We start from the raw sequence: 14,942 nt of genomic DNA on the forward strand, positions 1-14,942 counted from the left end.
ATATCGGCTGATGCTAAGCATAAGCATACAAAGCTTACCAAAAGCCTTGCAGTCTAAAAAGCCTGTAAATAATAAACACAAGTTATTTTCTCCTGAAGGCAATAAGAACATACTGATCGAAACGTTGAGTTGTTATAACCACCGGTTCTTTTCTGAACCAACACTACTAAAAGAAAAAAGTATATAATAATAGTAATAATATAGATTTATATGGCGAACTTATCCGGGAAACCCGATCAAAGCGCCTACACACAAAAGAAAAACAGTAGAAGCTAGCACACAAATGAGTTTTCAGTTTTTTCTTCATTATGTCCAGTGATGACGTTTGACGTAGTGTTGCAGGAAGCTTGTTCCAGAAGAAGAAGAGATATTGGTGAGACAAGGGCCCAATTTCATATTGCTGCTAACCACATAAATTTGCTTAGCATGAAATTTTTGCCTTGATAAAAAACAAGAATACCAACCAAATGTTCACGTGATTTTCAGGATAAGCAAACAACAGCTCGAACACCAGTAACAAGCAATATGCAACAAGTGGACATTTGGTTGGTAATCTTGTTTTTATCAAGGAAGAAATTTCATGCTCAGCAAATGTGTGTGCTTAGCAGCTCTATGAAATTGGGACAAGGTGTTACCCCAAACCTCTCCCAGGGAAATCATTACCATGCAATTCCACAAATAAGTTTCCTTGCACAAAACCTTACTGACCTGATTCTTAGTAAGAATATCAGCACCTCGATCAAGTAGTAGTTGACACATTTGATGATGTCCCTGTGTACAGGCTATGTGTAGCGCAGTATTACCATCCTGTGAATTGAAACCACACTCCATAGAGTTAAATATTTTAGAACTAGAGGGTTCACCGGTGATAATGCGTGCAATTTTTTTTTTTTTTAATGCGCGCCATTTTGTAAGATGAACTTTGTACGTGCAATGAATGTGAAATACACGTCGTGTGTGTTGATAAATACTCGCTATGTGATGCTGTTTTCTTAACTTAAAGCCATTATACACTTTCGGTAAACAGTATTGTCCAAGTCCCACACTTCGTGTATCACAACTTATATATAAACAACAAACCTGTGAAAATTTAGGCTCAATCGGTCATCGGAGTCGGGAGAAAATAACGGGAAAACCCACTCTTGTTTCCGCGCGTTTCGCTGTGTCATGACATGTGTTTAAAATAAATCCGTAATTCTCGCTAACGAGAATTTATATTGTTTTACCGTTTTCTCAAAAGGTAAAGCATTTCATGGACTAATATTTCAAGAGAAGTCTTTCACCATTACCTTCTGTAAACCCTGTAAATTATTTGTAAATCTGTGAACTTTTTTTTTTTTTTTCTGTACCGAAAGGGTCCAATGGCTTTAAGAAAATGGCCGCACACCGGAAAGCGTATCTATGCGTGTGCGCCTTCTAGTTCTGATACTCGACCAGTAAACCAGACTTAGAAGTGATGGATTGCCCATGATGTCATTGACCACCATCTTTGTAAATAATAATGCTCATATTTATTAGGTGGATGTTTTACTTATTTTTAGTGTGTATATTTCTGTCCTTTTAATCTTTGTAACAGTGTAATAATTGTTTTATTCTTACTATGCCAATGGAAGCTGAATTTCGGTATATTTATAATGCAGATGACAATAAAACATTCTAATTCTAATTTTAATTCAAATTCTAATCAATCTTTGTTGAAATGTGTACGTGTGAAAGGCTATCATTGGCTGAGAGTTGACACAGCACGTAATTTGCAAAGTTTTAATATGACGGTCGATGACACTGTATGTGCAATCCATTGGTTCAGTTATAGCAATTAGTCTACTCAATCAACTTAAAAGTGTGTGTACAGGAAGCATGAAGGGGAAAGAGTTTTAAACATGCATAGAACATTTATAAACAAATGTTCCATGATCATGGGTAAAAAACAACTCTGTAACAAAATGTGAGCGCTTTCACAGGGTTGTGGTGTGTTGTGGCCGAGCGATCTAGTTCACAGAACCAACGCTCTGTTGGTGAGCAGCATGAGAGTTGGGAAAGCATTGCATTCTACTATACAACCAGGGGTCGATTTCACACAGAGTTAAGACTTGAGTTGTATCTCGAGTTAGGATGAGTTACTCGTTAGGATGAGTTACTCGTCCTAACTTAGGATTAGCTAAACGTTTTTGATATCTCCTAGGACTAGTCCCAACTCTGGGGGGGGGGGGAGTGTTGCCATTTATTTATTTTTTTAAACTCCAGCCCCCCCCCCTCTCATCCAGACGTTAGTTTTGCAGCCTTTCCAACCATGATTTAATGATTACACTTACCTTATTACGTGCATTGACATCAGATCCTTTATCCAGTAATATACGACATGTGTTGATTTTACCACTGGAAACTGCAGAGTGCAGTGGTGTATTACACAACTGGAAATAAATTAAAAGTATTAATAGATTCAGCCCAAAACAGGGAGAGCGCAAGTATTCAGTCACAATACATCAATTAAAGAAATTATTAATTTAAATATACGCTAAACCGTCTGTGAAAATGAAATATTTGTTATCCAATTTTATTGTTTGGTCCACAAAATGTTCAATGAAAAGTAAAGTTGTGATTTAAAAGAACATCTAAGGTTTTCCAACAACCATAACAATGATTCCCTTCTAAAGAATGTGCTTTAAAGGCACAGGGGTGGATTTCACAAAGAGTTAGGACTCGTCTTATCTCGAGTTAGGACCAGTTACTCGTCCTAGCTTAGGACTGTCCATGCAATTTGTATATCTCCTAGGACTAGGCCTAAGTTAGGACTAGTCCTAACCCTTTGTGAAATCGACCCCTGGACACACACCTTTAGTAAATGTCAAAGAAAAGTATTCTCACTTGGGGTATCCCAACATGCATAAAACAAACAATCTGTGAAAGTTTTGACTCAATTGGTAAAGAAAAACATCCTTATTGTACAAATTTGTGTATTTTCTGATGCCTAATAAAATACTTTAGACCTGACATCTTTTGATAATTGAGTGAGAGAGGGAGCTGTTTCTCACAATGTGTTCATTATATTATCAACAGCTCTCCATTGCTCATCACCAAGTAAGTTTTTATGCTATAACATTTATCCTGAGTAATTACCAATAGAGTCCAGTGCCTTTACGAGAATTTTTTTTTTGTGTTAAATGTCAATTTCTCATATTGTATTCAAATTTCGGATTACTCTTCCTGCATAAGCCTTTTTGAGGTATGGCGGACGTGATACGCGCGCGTCACACGCCGCGACTGATGCCACGCTCACCATGTTCGCGGTCATTAGGTTTACGTGTAAACGCCGCGTCGCCTAAAATGCGCACTTCACTGAATAACATAAGTTCTATTTCTATGGTCAATACACACAAATTTACCACAACTTTACAGTGTTGTAGCATTGTGTTCGCCATATCTCAAAAAGGCTTATGGCGGTAACCACGCAAGTTCTTTGGCGATATCTGAGAAACCAATGGTTTACTTTGCCTTATATGCAGAATAATTGATGTTATAGTTACCTGATCCAATGCAAACGGACTAGCTCCTTCATTTATGAGTGTCTTACAAGTGTCCACATGGCCAGCAGTGGATGCCTCATGTAAAGCACTATGACCATGCTGTAAAAGACAAATCAGTCATCAAACACATTATCATACTAACCTAAGCGTTTATACAGTGTTCTTGCACAAAAAGGTACCACAATGCTTTACAACAATAATAAACAAGCAAACAATTAACAATACAAAGGAATGAGAATGAAACAAATAGCCTATAAGCAAAATAAGTATGGAAAAGCTGAGTTTAAAGACATTGGAAACAATTGGTAATTGTCAAAGACCAGTCTTCTCACTCGGTGTATCTCAACATATGCATAAAATAACAAACCTGTGAAAATTTGAGCTCGATTGGTCGTCGGAGTTGCGAGATAACTGAAAGAAAAAGCACCCTTGTCACACGAAGTTGTGTGCTTTCAGATGCTTGATTTCGAGACCTTAAATTCTAAACTTGAGGCCTCAAAATCAAATTCGTGGAAAATTACTTCTTTCTCGAAAACTATGTCACTTCAGAGGGAGCCGTTTCTCACAGTGTTTTATACCATCAACGGCTCCCCATTACTCGTTACCAAGTGAGGTTTTATGGTGATAATTATTTTGAGTAATTTACCAATAGTGTCCACTGCCATTAAAGGGATGTTTTGAAATCAGACAGTGAAATAGTATGCAGATTTGATTTCAAAGGTTTGGTACAGCTACATAAAAGCCGATGGAAGATGGTTTGGTGAGAATCCTTGTATCCGAGCTAGAACGAAGTGTTCGATTAGTCTGGTAAGGAGTGATAAGCTCAGTAAGGTATCAAAGAGGGAGCAGTTTCATTCACACAATTATTTGTGATGGACAGTATGATCACTAGAAAACACAGTTTATATGCCTCAGCGATGACTATAAACTGTGTATTTTACGATCGTGCGTCAAGATTTCCATCGCTCGACCATCGCGCGACCGACTATAAACTGGCCTTTACTGTACCTGGTTTTTAGCTGTGACATTAGCACCTGCTGCTATCAATGCTTGACAAACACCACTGCTTCCCCAAGAAGCTGCAGTTAACAAAGGGGTATCACCAAACTAAATCAAGATAGATGAGAATAACAATTATTTAGGAACCCTTTAATACGCACTTCCGTTCAATTCAATTCAATTCAATTCACATTTATTTCCACAGACACATTTCCACAAATTACAATACCATACTACAATGTAATGCATATATATATAAAAAAAAAACAGAAAAAGAAACAAAATTAGTGGGAAATACGTGTGTGGAGGGCAAGGCAAGGCCAAGAATATTGAAATCTTTATTGTGAAACTCAGCAAAATCAGTACAACTGTATAACATAGTAGTCTTCCTGCAACAGTCATGCCTGTGACTAACTATATTCAACCAAATAAATGTTGTGCCAATTTATACCAAATTCAATGGTAAAATATGAAGTAGCACCATTTGCAATTTAATGGGTCTCACTTCACAAACCCCCCCAGAATATCAAAATCAATCCGAATTCCAAGTACAATGTGATGAATTATAACAACTCAATGTGGAAAATTTAACTGATTAATTTACAGTTGATTCTAATGAAGGGACAGATCAGCCCGACCAGCAACAATTCCCATCAGGGGCCTTTCTCAAACCTAAGCCTAGGCTTCGCTCATCAGGCTTAGACTTGTGCGCTGTGCATGCAGTGGAAATCCAGCCTGCCGTCGATTTCACAAAACTCTTCCTAACTTAAGACTAATCTTAGGACGTAGGACGAGTCCCAACCCTGCACTATAGCATGCAGACCTTAAGATTAATCCTAAGTTAGGACAAGTAACTCGTCCTAACTCACGCTAAGACGAGTCCTAACTCTTTGTGAAATCAATGGCAGGGCCTCTAACTTGCTTTTTTGGAGCAGGGTGTATTAGCACATGAAGGCTGAGCCCGAGCCAGAGTTTGAGAAAGGTCCCTGGTGTGGTTAGTCTTGGTTCAAGACTCTCCTGGATTTGTCACAATAGGGCGTGCTATCATCCCCAATGCGCTATCAACCACAAACCTCTATTATCACAGCAGAGTCTTGGCACATTCGTTAAATCTCCCCCCAAAATCAGGGGGACACATAATGCGCACGCATACGTTTCCCGCAGAGCCCGCCCCTTAATTTTTGGGGAAGATTTAACGAATGTGCCAAGACTCTCCTGTGATAGTGGTTCTCGGGTGATAGCGGTTCGTGGTTGATAGCGCAATGGGGGTAATAGCGCGCCCTGTTGTGACAAATCCAAGAGAGTCTTGAACCAAGACTATGGTGTGGTTGGATAATCAGCCATTATATAACGGCTTTCCAACAGTCTTAATATTGTGCGTCAGAAGCTTAGCAGTACACAAGCCATTCAAAACTGTCAAATCTATTTAAAAAAGCATCTTTATATATGGCTGTCGAAACTGAGTTTCAATAACAAAATAATTTGTTAATGGCTAAAAACATTCCCGCATGGGTGGAAAAAAAGATTTTCAATCCCAAAAGGGAACTGGTGAAGTTTTTATACTCGGGACTCATTTATTCAATCATGATTGTAATCCTTGCACTAACAAATGAAAATGAACTCAACATTAACATCTTAGTTTAATTGTATATTTCTTATAAAAGTAGCATCAAGTAAAAAACAACAATGAAAAACTTCCGATACAGCTACGGCTAAATCGCATGAGTCTGCCCTTTTTCCAACACTGACAGATCTAGCCCTAGCTGTAGCCTTAAACCTGTGACACCTGGATCCATGTGCAAGGTTAAAAGACACTGGACACTATTGGTAATTGTCAAAGACAAGTCTTCTCACTTGCTGTATCTCAACATATGCATAAATAACAAACCTGTGATAATTTGAGCTCAATTGGTCGTCGAAGTTGCGATATAAAAATGAAATAAAAAAAACACCCTTGTCACACGAAGTTGTGTGCTTTCAGATAACTTGATTTCGAGACCTCAAATTCTAAACTTGAGGTCTCGAAATCAAATTTGTGGAAAATTACTTCTTTCTCGAAAGCTCTATCACTTCAGAGGGAGTCGTTTCTCACAATGTTTTATATTATAACACCCCTTGCAAGTATTCTGCCTGCTCATTGGTTTAGAGCGCGTCACATGACATGTCTTAGTTTTGCTAGACGACGGCCGTGTGATAGTGCGTCGGTTTACCATGCGCTAGTCTGAAGACTAGCACACGGCGCCGTGCGCTAGTCCGACAGACTAGCACACGGCGTGCAGTACCCAGATGTCCGTTGCGTGTACGAGGATGATAAATTAATAGTCTGTAACCATTTCGGATTGCACGACACACTACATGCAACGCAGTAAGTAAAAGTGTTTGCAATCTGTATTCGCGTCGTCCGTGGATTGTAGCATTCAGGTCTGTAACTTAATAATAATAGTACAGTATTTAGAAATGTTTGGGGTGTTATAAAACAAATATTGACTGCTTTTACTCGTGCAATGGTTAAAAACTATGACTCCCTCGGTGATCCCCGGAGCGTTCTATTTTCCCTCGGCTTCGCCTCGGGAAAATAGAACGCTCCGGGGATCACCTCGGAAGTCATAGTTTTAACCATAGCACTCGAAGCAGTCAATATTTGTATACTATCAACAGCTCTCCATTACTCAATAACAAGTAAATTTGTATGCAAACAATTATTTTGAGTAATTACCAATAGTGTCCACTGCCTTTAAAGACACTGGACACTATTGGTAATTGTCAAAGACAAGTTTTCTCATTTGGTGTATCTCAATATATGCATAAAATAACAAACCTGTGATAATTTGAGCTCAATTAGTCATCAAAGTTGCGAGATAATAATGAAGGAAAAAACACCATTGTCACACGAAGTTGTGTGCGTTTAGATGGTTGATTTTGAGACATCAAATTCTAAATCTAAGGTCTCAAAATAAAATTTGTGTAAAATAACTGCTTCTCGAAAACTCTGTTACTTCAGAGGGAGCCATTTCTCACAGTGTTTTATACTATCAACAGCTCTCCATTACTCGTTACCAAGTAAATTGTTATGCTAAAAATTATTTTGAGTAATTACCAATAGTGTCCACTGCCTTTAAAGACACTGGACACTACTGGTAATTGTCAAAGACAAGTCTTCTCACAATTGGTAAATCTCAACATAATATGCATAAAATAACAAACCTGTGATAATTTGAGCTCAATTGGTCATCAAAGTTGCGAGATAATAATGAAAGAAAAAACACCCTTGTCACATGAAGTTGAGTGCTTTGAGATGCTTGATTTTGAGACCTCAAATTTTAAATCTGAGGTCTCGATATAAAATTCGTGCAAAATTACTTCTTTCTCGAAAACCACGTTACTTCAGAGGGAGCAGTTTCTCACAATGATTTATACTAACAACCTCTCCCCATTACTCCTTACCAAGTAAGTTTTTATGCTAATAGTTATTTTGAGTAATTACCAATAGTGTCCACAACCTTTAAGTCATGTTGTAGTTAAGTTTTCTTTATTCAACTTCAACTTCATGAGATATAATTGTACCTGATCTGTCTGCTCTAGCAATTACTCCTTACCAAGTAAGTTTTTATGCTAATAGTTATTTTGAGTAATTACCAATAGTGTCCACAGCCTTTAAGTCTTGTTGTAGATAAGTTTTCTTTGTTCAATTCATGAGATATAACTGTACCTGATCTGTCTGCTCTAGCAATGCTGATACTTGTAGCATGGCTTTACAGATGTACACACGATCACTCTTAGCAGCATAGTGTAAAGGACTCCTTCCATTCTATATACAGCACAAACATACACAACATTCCTGGTTATAAAACCTGACATTGTTTAGAAACAAGTATTATGTTTTGGGAATTATTAGAGTGTATAAACAACCAAACTTCAGTAGCGCAACAAATGGCATTATTGATGTTCGTGCCCCCCTCCACTTTATGATAAGTGCACTGGGTTCTTTACGTGTGTTACACAACAGACAGGACCAACGGCTTTACGTCCCATCAGAAGGACGACGCATCATGATTAAGTGTCTTGCTTAAGGACACAGATGTCACGACTCACAGGGACTCGAACCCACTCTGCTGAACACAAGAGCTTGAATCCGATGTTCTTAACCGCTTGGCCATGACATGCTCTTAACCGCTAGGCCATGACACGCCACGGGGGCATCAGACCAAACAAAGAAATTTCACAAGTTTTTTTTTGCGAGAGGTGGGGGGGGGGGGCAGATCATCACCCAAGTGTGACCCCAATATTAGTAACTCACATACCTTGTCAACAGCATTTACCCCTGCACCTGCCTGGATTAGTATATCGCAGATAGCATCATAGCCACTACCAGCAGCATAGTGTAATGGAGTCCTGGCAAACTGAATATACAAATCAAAAGTATTACTTTAACCAAAGAAAAGCAAAATTTCAATCATTTTGAATATCGTTTCCCTTTTGTTCTTCTAATTTACATGCCAGTAATGTCAGTAAGAGTTGTTGTAAGAGTGTTCATAATCATTGTAATAATTTAGGAGGTGCTCATCCTTACTCGCAGCTAAGAGCCGAATTGCTAAGGGCGCGGCTACAATGTGTTCGAGGAAGCAAGCAAGCAAGGGCCCCTTTGGCAGCCAGCCACATCAAGCCATTATGACCGTGGAGCACAGCCTGAGATCGAAAGTGTTTTATTTTTCCCGAGGGAGAAAAACCTGATGGTCCGGAAAACCCTTTATGGGTGGCACAGCAGAGAAGCAATGCACAACTCAACTCACATATGGCCCTGGCCGGGTATCAAACCTGGGTCACCTTGGTGATCCAGAGGCGAGCGCTTTACTCACGCCAAACATGCCCCCTCAAATGAATGTCATCTCCTGAGGTTAGCACATCTGGGCCCAATTTCAAAGAGCTGCTAAGCTAAAAAAAATTGCTTAGCAGGAAATTTCTTTCTTGCTAAAAATAGGATTACCAACCAAATTTCCATTTGTTGCATATTGCTTGTTACTGGTATTCAGCTGTTGTTTGCACATCCTGAAAAAATACTTGGAAGTTTGGTTGGTAATCCTATTTTAATCAAGGAAGAAATTTCATGCAAAGCAAATTTTTGTGCTAAGCAGCTCTATGAAATTGGGCCCTTGTCTGACAGACACTATACATTGTAATGCTCTTGACAATGGCAAGAAACTAATCTCAAATTCACCAGACTTGGTTAAAAACATTGTATGACATTCATTTAAATGATTTCTCTATGAGCAAGGGTCTTGAACTATATTTAAAGGTGGTCACTGGAGCTCATTAAAAATAATTGACAATGTATCAGTGGTCTAGTTGGTTCTCTTAAAGGAACATTACAGAATTGGTTTTTGCTAACCAAACAGTTGCTGGCAGTGTAAGCACTTTAAGTAATCCACCATACATACATAAACTGACAAACCTGTAGATCCTTTGAGATCGATTGGCCATCTGGGTCACGAGAGAATAGTGGAAAAACGATTACAAATTTTGCATTGATTTGATGCCAAGATAAAAATGAATAAAACGCTCACTGAGCGATAAACTCGAAACGCGAAGTTAGATGTTTTATTTCTCATTAAATATGACATTTCAGACAGAAATATTTAAATGGATGTTTTTTACTATCATCATCATTAGACCATGTAAGTTTTATGTAAATCTGTGATCTTCATGATTTTTGTTTCTTACCAATTCTGTAACGTTCCTTTAATATAAAAGATTGAAAAACCACTTGTTTTGTCCGCCATACCACTCTTGCAAAGAGTCATTATGGTGGACAACTCTTTTGGAGTGAAAGGTGGATTATTCAACTCGATTTAGATTGAAATTCGTTCAAAATTCACTCAAAAAGAGTTACACTCGTACAAGAGAGTGAAGTTTTCACTCTTTTACATTAGGAGAGTATGACACTGCTCTAAAAATGCAAAGGTCTTTTGGTTAGAGTCCCACCTGAGTTATATATGCCTGTTATTTTTTTTCCACAGAACTTGAGAAAGCAGGCCTATACATTGCTTAACACACTTCAGTGTTTCGAGTAAAACCGAAATGAATATTATTCTAAAGATCCAGATGCAAAATTCGCTGGGAAAGTACTGAGTATACATTAAATGTTAAAATACGTACCAATAATTGTATATCCCTAGCATTGACGTTGGCTCCTTGTTGTATACAACGTCTGAGTTTATTTGTTTCTCCACTCATAGCTGCTGATAACAGACTCTCAGTAGCAGCACTCCCCATGGTGGGAGCCTATATTGACGTCCTATATATGCACCTTTGAAATATTGCAAAAGAGAAGAGACACAAATTAAAGAACAGTTCACATACACCCAGACAGTTTCTCTACTCCAATTGGTGGAGAGCGCGTCCATGGGGGTGTTTAAACCTTTGATAATGACCAGCTGGAGCTGTTTATAACAATTAAGCTGGCTTCGGCGTGTCGGTGTCGGACGCGCAAGTTTATAATGCGGAACGCGCAATTCATAGCTATTAGTAACAGCGCGTAATCTATTATTAAGCGCGCACGCGTAATCTTTTTCTAATTGCGTGCGTACACACAACCCACGCGCAACACTCTTCACAAAGTTTGTGAAACATATTTCAAACCTCGAATATTTGTCTTTTTTAAACTATTTTTAACAAAAGGGCATTTATAAATAGGAATAAAAGCGTAGTGACTCGTTTAAAACCTTGCTGGGTCGTTGCCAGGCGATAAAGGCCCTCGCTTTCGGCTCGGGCTTTTATTACACAGCATGCAACGACCCTGGCGGTTTTTAAACGGCCATGTAAAAACTCGTCTCTACACTTTCATTCTCTTATTTAATCAATCTCTTGGAGGGAATTTAACAAACGAGTCCTCAAAATCAGTCCTGGGGCAGTAAAACACACAAATAAACTTCCCCAATTAACAAATGTTCCTACAATTAATTGTTTGAATTTTTATTTTATGAAATCTAGTTGTGAAGCCAAGGACTTGCACTTTTGTTCCTAGAACCACTTACTTTCAGTTGTTCCGCACTTTGTTTTTTCTTGACCTAGTCATTGGTTTAGTTTTTGTATTAACTTAAGTTAATTAACTTCATTTGTTCATTTAAAGCCATTACACACTTTCGGTAAACAGTATTGTCCAAGTCCCACACTTCGTGTATCACAACTTATAATAAAACAACAAACCTGTGAAAATTTAGGCTCAATCGGTCATCGGAGTCGAGAGAAAATTTCGGGGAAAACCCACCCTTGTTTCCGCGCGTTTCGCCGTGTCATGACATGTGTTTAAAATAAATCCATAATTCTCGCTAACGAGAATTTTTATTGTTTTACCGTTTTCTCAAAAAGTAAAGCATTTCATGGAATAATATTTCAAGAGAAGTCTTTCACCATTACCTTCTGTAAACCCTGTAAATTATTTGTAAATCTGTGAACTTTTTTTTTTTTTCTGTACCGGAAGGGTCCAATGGCTTTAAGTTCATATGCAATTCTTAAAATAACATAATAATCACACCTCAAAGTGTATACTATTAGCAGTTAAAAATCATTGTTTTCAAGATGCAGAGATACGCTTGAATTATCAGTGAGACTTGCTTTAAAACTATGTGGCACTATCTGCAGCCAACATTACCCGGAACACTTGGGGCAAACCCTTTTAGGAAAAGTGTCTTAAAATTAATATGCCTATACTGCACCATGGTTTACCCCAAAGAGCAACCTAAAATCATACAACAATTTGATCTATGCCTAAACCAATGCTAGTATAGAATGAACAGTTCAACGACAGTTAAATGCTCTTCATACACTGTACATAGAGCAAGACAAAATGTATAAGTGACAATAGTTGCAACGCGTCGATGCTTCGACCCTCGCCGGAGCGTATATCAATTATTGCAACTAGACAAAAGCAATCTTCTTATAAACACTTACCAAATGTTGACATTGAAGTTCTTACTACTGGCAGAACTAAGTCAGAGGATAGTAGAACGACCCGTTGTCTGATTACAGTTTTCTGCATTCAAAACACTGAATTATTTATAAAGAAAGGGACGTTAACCGGTATTTTGAATGCACTTACTGTGTGCGTTAATGTGACAGGAAGTTGTGAATTAGTACACGATCTGAATCATCATGTACAGTTATAGGCAGGCAAGCCAACAATGAAATCCAAGCATCACTTAAAGGCTCTGGACACGTTTGGTAATTGTCAAGACCAGTATTCTCACTTGGTGTATCATAACAAACCTGTGTGAACACTTGAACTAATTGGTCGTTGAAGTAGCATGATGATAATGAAAGAAAAAACACCATTGTCCCCCAAACTCTGTGCTTTCAGATGCTTGATTTCGGGACCTCAAAATCTAATTCTGAGGTCTCGTTATCAAATTAAAATATTTTAGTGGAAAATTTACTTCTTTCTGGAAAACTCAGACTTCAGAGGGAGCCGTTTCTCACAATGTTTTATACTATCAACAGCTCTCCATTGCTTGTTACCAAAGTTAGTTTGTATGCTAATTTGGAGTTACTACCAATAGTGTCCAGTATACCTTTAAAGGCCCTGGACACGTTTGGTAAATTGTCAAAGACGAGTGTTCTCACAATTGGTGTATCCCAAATAATATGCATAATACAACAAATTTGTGAACATTTTAGCTCAATTGGTCATCGAATTTGAAGAGAATAATGAAAGAAAAACACACAATGTTGCATTACTTTGCTTTCAGATAGGCTAATAAAAGGCGAACAGCTTAAGTCTATTTGAGTGAAACCTCTTTCTCAAACATTTACGTTCAGAGTCAGCCGTTTATCACGTTTTATAACCAACTGCTCTCCATTGCTCGTTACCATAAAGGTTTTATGCTGGCAATATGTTAAGTAATTACCAATGGTGTCCAGGGCCTTTAATCTTAATACTGACACGCAACTAACTCTTCGAAAGTAGGGCCTACATGCACCAAGAGTACAGAAGAAAAAAAAATCACATTTTTGACAAAAGGTAACAATTACATTTGCCAGCAAGAAATGTTTATTCCTTTAAACTACATATCTAAACAGGATTAAACTAACATTACTAATTACTTAAAACTAAAAGTAAGACAACTTATTGTTAAAAACATGATCTTTGTTCTTATTAGATACTAGTTATTGTTTTTCTTTATTTAGTTATGGGTACATTGATGAGCATAATTGACTGTGCTTAAAGGAACACGTTGCCTTTACTTGGATCGGACGAGTTGGTCCATAAAAAGCGTTTGTAACCGGTTTTATTTTAAATAAAATGCATAATGGTTGGAAAGATGTTTTAAAAGTAGAATACAATGATCCACACGAATTTGCCTCAAAATTGCGTGGTTTTCCCTTTACTGTGCTTACTAACACGGTCGGCCATCGATGGGAATAACAAATTTTACTCCCATAAATGGCCGACCGTGTTAGTCGACGAGGTAAACGGAAAACCGTGCAATTTAGAGGCATGTTTGTGTGGATCATTGGAACATCTTTCTACCCATATGCATTTTATAAAAAACGGTAACTCGACCGATCCAAGTCAACGTGTTACTTTAAAGGATTTGGGTACCTTTTCAAAATGTCCCTAGATTTACATTAAACTTACAGGGTTTGAAGATAATGATAGTGGAAAGCTTCCCTTCAAATATTACTTAATGAGGTGCTGTAGTTTTTGAGAAATGAGTAAAACAATGTCATGAAAATACGTTTGTAAATTATTAAAATAATTTTCGTCTCATGAGACGAAAATTATTTTCATGACAATGTTTTACTCATTCCCAAAAACTACAGCACCTCAGCACGTAATATTTTTTGGGAAGCTTTCTACTATCATTATAGTCAAACTGTGTAAGTTTAGTGTAAATCTGTGGACATGATGTTTTTTGTCCTACAAAAGTTACATAGATCCTTTAAGTTCAGTTTGGCAAGTCCAATTAAGAACCATATTTCTCCATATTACTCCATACTTCAATAGAAACATTATTTCCTCTTTTCCCCCGCAAGATCTTTTGCAAAAGTTGTACTGTGCAATCGACCTTTAACTTAGAATCAAAACTCCTTAAAAGTCTTTGAACAGAGCATTCTCAAATTTCTTGAAGTGCAACACAAGTCAGGGGAAGCATTTTCTTTTAAGATTGATGTAAAAAAAAAAGTAAAACAATTGAATATTGTACTTCCTTTTCAACCAATTTGTTCTAGTCTTTCTGAAGATTTTAAAGTCACATTGTATTTCACAGTTATGTCTTCAAGTTAAAATATGATCAAACCAAAACTTGAAGTATAATTTAAGAAGGTATGGTTCAATTTTGAGAAACTGTTAATACAATAATCCGCTTCAGACACCACAGGAAAGATATTAAAGATTTTTACTTTGATATTAAAGGGTCTATGTAC

At 37.6% G+C, this 14,942-nt stretch overlaps 1 protein-coding gene across 1 annotated transcript in view; it reads right to left on the minus strand.

Annotated features, from left to right (window-relative positions):
• LOC139951646 (uncharacterized) overlaps nucleotides 1–10,793 on the minus strand; it is a 42,542-nt gene extending 31,749 nt beyond the window's left edge. Inside the window, exons 1-7 of the mRNA XM_071950621.1 lie at nucleotides 10,677–10,793; nucleotides 8,825–8,923; nucleotides 8,233–8,331; nucleotides 4,533–4,631; nucleotides 3,525–3,623; nucleotides 2,313–2,411; nucleotides 709–807 (exon numbers count right to left, since the gene is read on the minus strand). Of these exons, the coding sequence (XP_071806722.1) occupies nucleotides 709–807; nucleotides 2,313–2,411; nucleotides 3,525–3,623; nucleotides 4,533–4,631; nucleotides 8,233–8,331; nucleotides 8,825–8,923; nucleotides 10,677–10,793 (711 nt within the window). The remainder of the gene's footprint in view (nucleotides 1–708; nucleotides 808–2,312; nucleotides 2,412–3,524; nucleotides 3,624–4,532; nucleotides 4,632–8,232; nucleotides 8,332–8,824; nucleotides 8,924–10,676) is intronic.
• Nucleotides 10,794–14,942: the final 4,149 nt, after the last annotated feature.

Source organism: Asterias amurensis, chromosome 19 (assembly GCF_032118995.1).
Source record: "Asterias amurensis chromosome 19, ASM3211899v1".
NCBI lineage: Eukaryota > Metazoa > Echinodermata > Asteroidea > Forcipulatida > Asteriidae > Asterias > Asterias amurensis.